This window comes from Musca autumnalis, unplaced genomic scaffold (genome assembly GCF_047663935.1).
Source record: "Musca autumnalis isolate F117 unplaced genomic scaffold, ASM4766393v1 scaffold_4, whole genome shotgun sequence".
Taxonomy (NCBI): Eukaryota; Metazoa; Arthropoda; class Insecta; order Diptera; family Muscidae; genus Musca; species Musca autumnalis.
In genome coordinates, this window is record NW_027411977.1 from 238,218,377 (window position 1) to 238,224,376 (window position 6,000).

Sequence of the window (6,000 nt, forward strand, 5' to 3'; positions counted from 1 at the left end):
CTTTAAAAAATCCACGCTTATTGTCGTGTTTGGTTCCTTTTAAAAATCTTTAAAAAATCCACGCTTATTGTCGTGTTTGGTTCCTTTAAAAATTTTTAAAAAATCCACGCTTATTGTTGTGTTTGGTTCCTTTTAAAAATCTTTTAAAAATCCACGCTTATTGTGTTCCTTGGGTCCTTTTAAAAATCTTTAAAAAATCCACGCTTATTGTGTTCTTTGGGTCGTTTTAAAAATCTTAAAAAAATCCACGCTTATTGTCGTGTTTGGTTCCTTTTAAAAATCTTTAAAAAATCCACATTTATTCTTATTGTTGTTATTCCCCTGGTCTTGTGTTTTTAACTTAATTTAAAAAATGTTTACTTGGTTATATGGTGCATCATACCGTATACATGCTGTCAGTACCCATACGCTACATATCCCAAAATATTTTTTTTTTATATTATCCTCCTCCATTGCTATTATTTCCCTCCCTAATGTACTTTAATCCAAAATATGATATTTTCCTTAAATCCCAAATTTCTGTTTTTGTGGTAACAACTACACGACAGATGTCCTTGTCCACCACTACGAGTACAAACACATATGAACATGCGTGAGAGAATGCTTTCTCGGACCCAAACCAAAACTGGCAGATTCCTGGGGCCACTATTTAATACAAAAAAAGAAATAATAACAAAACAGAAAAAATATTCCCATTTATATAGAAAAATAAAACAAGCACGAAACCTTCGGACATTGTTGCCCCACACACACTTCCAAAGAAAACAATGTACACATGTGCTTCCCCACTCTCACACATATGTACATATGTATGTACGTAGTACTCGTACTAGCCCCTTAACCCAGTGATTACACATGCAAGTAACAGTTCGAAAAACCCAATACACTCACATTTTTTCACTAACACACATACATTTTTCGAACTGACACCAGCACTGCCGATGATTTTTCGTCGGCAGTAAATTTTTGAAACTTGCAAGCAGTAAATGTCAAAAAGAAAAAAAAGGTTGCCAAATTTACCTTATATCATTCATGTACATTTGTTTTTTAATTGAATTGACGATTTTATGCACTTTTCAACGTAAAAAAGAAAAAAAAAACTAAAAACATTTTTATGACGTGATAGTTTTGGGATAATTTAAAACCGTTATTGCTTGTTTTTGATGGTAATGAAGTGTTGTAATTAGAAATAGTATAATTTTAAAAACGCGGCAATACTAGATTTGTTTCATTTGTGAGAAGAGAAAAAAGAAAAATAAACAAACGCGAAATAGTGAAAAAGCAATTTTAAGATGGATAAGAAATTAAATAAAAATGAAATTATCAAATTAATTTCATTGTATCGGTGTAATGATTGCTTGTGGAATATGAACAGCAATTTGTACAGAAGGAACGATTTGAAGATGAAAGCTTATGAGGACATAGCATTACAAATGGGTATGCCGACTGACGTCGTAAAAAAGAAGATTCGTAACCTACGAAGCACATATATAGGTGAGAAAAACAAAATGTACAAAAAATCTGGATCAGAAACGGAAGAAGTGTACCGTCCTACTTTATTTTGGTTCGAGGAAATGAGATTTCTGGACGCAAGTATTGCAGTTCGCACGTCCATAGATAACTCGGAACAGGTTAGTATGCGCACATTGAATACCCCGTAGACAAATGTCCCATTGTAATTACACACACACCTCTAATGCCTTATATTTGCAGTTAGGAGTATTGCAATGGAACTTTTGTATATGGGTCTCTGTACATGTACTAACACTGTTTTTTCATCCTTTTCTTTCAGAATATCGAAAATTTACGAGAGTTCGAGGATCACTCTGACGAAATTTCTAATATCACAAGCAAAAATGTCTCGAAACGCCCTAGAAAGGATGAAGAAGAGTCAAAATTTGATTCTGCTCTGAACAAACTAATGGATTTAGGTGATAAAGAAAATGAATTTACAGCCTTTGGCGCAAGTCTTGGTTTCCAGCTTCAAAAATTTCCAGAAGAGGATGCCTATCAATTAATGGGTGAAATTCAGAACCTGTTGGTTCAACGAAAATTGTACAACATGCGACAAAATAAGTTTCGTCCAATATCAGTTGAGGGCAGCCGATATAATTCAACTGAAGTCACCTCTTCTTTGAATGGAAGAAGCTCCAAACCATTGCAAGCATCAACTCCACGAAGTACATCCAATGTTGACATTTTAAGTTGTGCTATTTCTAACGCTGGAATCGAAAATGACGTATTTTGAATATAACGCATGTGTGTGTTTAATCCTTTTAGTTTTTTGTATATGTTATCGCAAATGAATTTAAAACGTTTTTTGTAACTTGTTGTAAATAAATCAATATACTAATATAATGAAGTATGTACAACTTGTGATGTTAAGACCTATAACTCTTGTATAAAGACCACATTTTAAATAACTTTGATATTTGGTGAACGGGTAAGCTAGAAATTTTCAATTTGATATGGATACTAGCACAGACAATTTGTCCTTCAAGCCGATGATGCCATATCAATTGTTGTAGGTTCCGAGGTACACAAAATCATTCAAAGTTGAATCATTCCACAATTGTCACCATCTCAAATCGCATCAAAATTCGAAAGACGTAGCATGTATGGTGCATCAAATACATTATAATATGCATGTTATATACAGTGTGGTGTATACCATATACTTTTGGGTTCTTTATATACACCATTGATTTTCATGGAATTTTCCACCAACAGACATTGAGTTCCACTTTGTGTCACAGAGTAATCATAGCTTATTAAGTTATAGAATATAATACCTGATTTAGACTATGCTGGATGTAGTAATTATCTGGATTTATTTGACATATTTTGTATGAAAATGACAACTTAAATCGAGTGGATTTGCTAAATCCAGAATAGTTTAAATGAACTATAATATGTGTATAGCGGTTGATATGTATGTAGAACTTCGCTAGATATCATTTTTTCAATGTACTCTCCTCAGGTATTTAAAAGCTCGATTAATTAAAATTAATTATAATACTTTTTGTTTGATAATGCATATGTGAAATAGGAAGATGTTTGATTTATTTATTTTTTGTAGTACATTTTTATTAATTCAAGATACAGGCTCTCTGTTAATTTTTTTCCACTGGAAATCCACATTGCCGTCTGTAATTAGATATCTTGAAATATCATCCCTTAATCTACAGGCATATTTGTATGATTGCAATTCTTGCTGACCAATTGATGAGAATGTTGTGGGAATACTTTCAATGACAGAATCTGGTGTTGTGGTCCTTTTCTTGGTCAGATAATTATGTAAAGCACATGCCGCCATTACAATCATGTCAACTGTTGAGGTTTTCGTTTCGATTGGTCGATTAAATATGCCAAATCGCTTTGCCAGTCTACCAAAAGCACATTCGACTACCATTCTTGCTCGACACAGGCGATAATTAAATATTTCTTGCGAAACATTTAACTTCAGGCATCTACTATAAGGCTTCATTAGGTGTTTATCGAGGCAAAAGGCGTCGTCGCCTATAAAAAAGTATGGAATTTTATTTCCTTGGTCATGCACCAATTCCTTACTGCACGGAATATTTAAATCGCCATTTTGCAAGCTGCTGTAGAGTGTTGAATCTTGATAGATTGTACTATCTGATGCTTTGCCATTAGTTCCAACACTCACAAAAAGAAAACGACAATGTGCGTCGACAGCCGCAAAAAGTACAATACTGTAGAAGCCCTTAAAGTTATAAAATTGAGATCCCGAGTTTGCCGGGGCTTTGATACGGATATGTTTTCCGTCCAGCGCTCCGAGAGTATGAGGAAACTGCCAAATATCCTGGAAGTCTTTGGCGACAGTAACCCATTCATGTATAGTATTCGGAATCTGTAATTTAAGAGGAATTTCCGTTAAGACAAGAACGCAAAATTTAGTTTGGGATATACTTTCCTTTAAATAGGTACCTTTAAGAGCGTTATATATAGCACCAATAACAATTGGCATAAATACGGCAATTGTGCTTCTCGAAACTCTCGACAAGAACTCAAGGGATCTAAAGGAATCTCCTGTAGCCATATACCGAAGAGCTATTGCCAATTTTGTTCTTGGAGAAATTGCTAACCTCATATGAGTGTCATTTTTTCTAATCTTGGGTTCAACCTATAAATATTGTTATATTTCAAGATTATTTCATTGATTGCACTGGTCAAAACCACTTTTGTTTCATCACATTTTTTCTCCATCAGCTCTTGTTTTAGAGATAGATATTAGGGTCCTATTTTAGGATTTTTACCAATATTTTCGTTATCCTTGTCACCAAAAATGCTTTATGAATACAGCAAAAACTGTTTGGGTCGATCAGTCGACATCTTCTTAACCAACACATGTATAAAAACAACGAAAAAGTAATTATGGTGACAAGGATAACGAAAAATCCTAAAATAGGACCCTAATATATATTTCAAAAACAAGAGCTGATGTGGAAAAACTTCGTCCCGATTCGAAAATAACTATCCAATTTTAGTTACATACAGAAAAAATCGGATAAAACAGTTAACACTTTTCATATCTACCAGGCTTAGTATTTCCTCAAATTGATCTTTGTTGAGACGGCAAAAATTATTAAAATCTTTTTCATCGTCTTCCCAAAACAAGTCCTTCATTAAATGCGCTTCCATGTCAAAGTCACATCTTCTAATCAAAAGCGGCTTCACCCAAAATCTCTTCCTTTCTATCCTTTTCCTTTGCTTAAATTGTTCATTTTGTTCTTGCTCTTTCAATTTTTTTAATTCCAAAACCAATGAAATTTTTAGGAGATGTTTACGTTTTGAAATCATTTTTAAAATGAACTTGCACTTTCCTTTGTAGACATACATGAAAGTTTCCTCACAAAATTCAAATTTTTTGAAGTTTTCGAATATAATACGTATACATAACTGTCGGCAAGTTACTTGCATGTGTAATCGGAGGGTTAGACACACTTGTGAGTATTTATATTTTTGTGTGTTTTTATACAGTTAAGCTCATGTTGTACGTGTTTTTATAAAGCCATACGTTTTTGTTTAGCCTTCTTAACTCGTTAAACCAAAAAAACTGCAAGTTTTTTGACCATCAGATACCCCACACAACATCCTCTCCCCGCTTATCTTTCTTTCTATCCACTTTGTTGTAAAGAACAGAAATATTTGTGTGTGCTTAATGTTGAAGTATGTATGTTATTTCTGTTTGTTTTGTCTTGGAGAATGCGGGAGTATGTTTCTTTGAAGTGGTGAAGAGTGGAGAGGAGGAGGTGGAGGCAAATAGCAAAGAGATCACCTTAAGAGGAAGTAGGTTGTCTAATGGCCGCAAGTACAATAGTGAGGCTATTAATGTTGTGTCTTTGTTGTTACATGATATCCGATCTCCATCCTCACTGAACCCCTCTCTTTAGTCCTCCATTTGTGTTTATTTTAGCAAAAACAACGTTTTGTTTTTCCTTTACAATTTTGTTGTTTATCATTCTATGTGATGTTGTTGCACGCTGTTCTTGTTGGTGGTGGTGTTTGTTGTTGCTGCTGTTTATATGTTGTTGTTTCCACAATAACGCTTTTAATGTCATACTTGTTGTTGCCGTTGTTGCCATAATAAGTTCTTTTTTATGTCATTGAAATGGCAAAAGGTAGATTGCAAAGTGTTTTTTCTCTCTCTCTTTCCGTTTGGACTTATTGTCCAAAACACTTTGTAAAGAAACATAAAACATTTGCCATTAAGTTAAATATCCATATACCAAGCTGTTCTCTTCTCTTCATCTGTGCCTATTTTCCATCAAAGTGCTGTCATAAAATGTTTATTTTTATTTGTATTTTTTTGGCAATTTTTTTTTTTCGTTCTTTTCTCCCAAGTTCAGAAAGTATATTTTCATAACAATAAAAGCAATGTCACTGGTCATGACAGCAATGGACAAAAAATATTTTTATTTTGAACATTTGATGGATGTTGTTTTGCGAATGGAATGTGCTTGGGAGATTGGTTTT

The 6,000-nt window shown here is 33.7% G+C and overlaps 2 protein-coding genes across 2 annotated transcripts; one reads left to right on the top strand and one right to left on the bottom strand.

Annotated features, from left to right (window-relative positions):
- The first annotated feature begins 1,088 nt into the window (after positions 1–1,088).
- LOC141402271 (uncharacterized) lies at positions 1,089–2,358 on the top strand. Its single transcript, XM_073983175.1, has 2 exons — positions 1,089–1,631; positions 1,793–2,358. Exons 1-2 carry the CDS (start codon positions 1,293–1,295, stop codon positions 2,246–2,248), a joined length of 795 nt encoding a protein of 264 aa, XP_073839276.1. The 5' UTR covers positions 1,089–1,292; the 3' UTR covers positions 2,249–2,358.
- A 682-nt stretch (positions 2,359–3,040) lies between these two features.
- Positions 3,041–4,705, bottom strand: LOC141402698 (uncharacterized). The gene is made up of 2 exons (XM_073984485.1): positions 4,561–4,705; positions 3,041–4,147 (listed from the first exon to the last, which is right to left on the bottom strand). The coding sequence occupies exons 1-2, from the start codon at positions 4,663–4,665 to the stop codon at positions 3,095–3,097; spliced, it is 1,158 nt and encodes a 385-aa protein (XP_073840586.1). The 5' UTR covers positions 4,666–4,705; the 3' UTR covers positions 3,041–3,094.
- Positions 4,706–6,000: the final 1,295 nt, after the last annotated feature.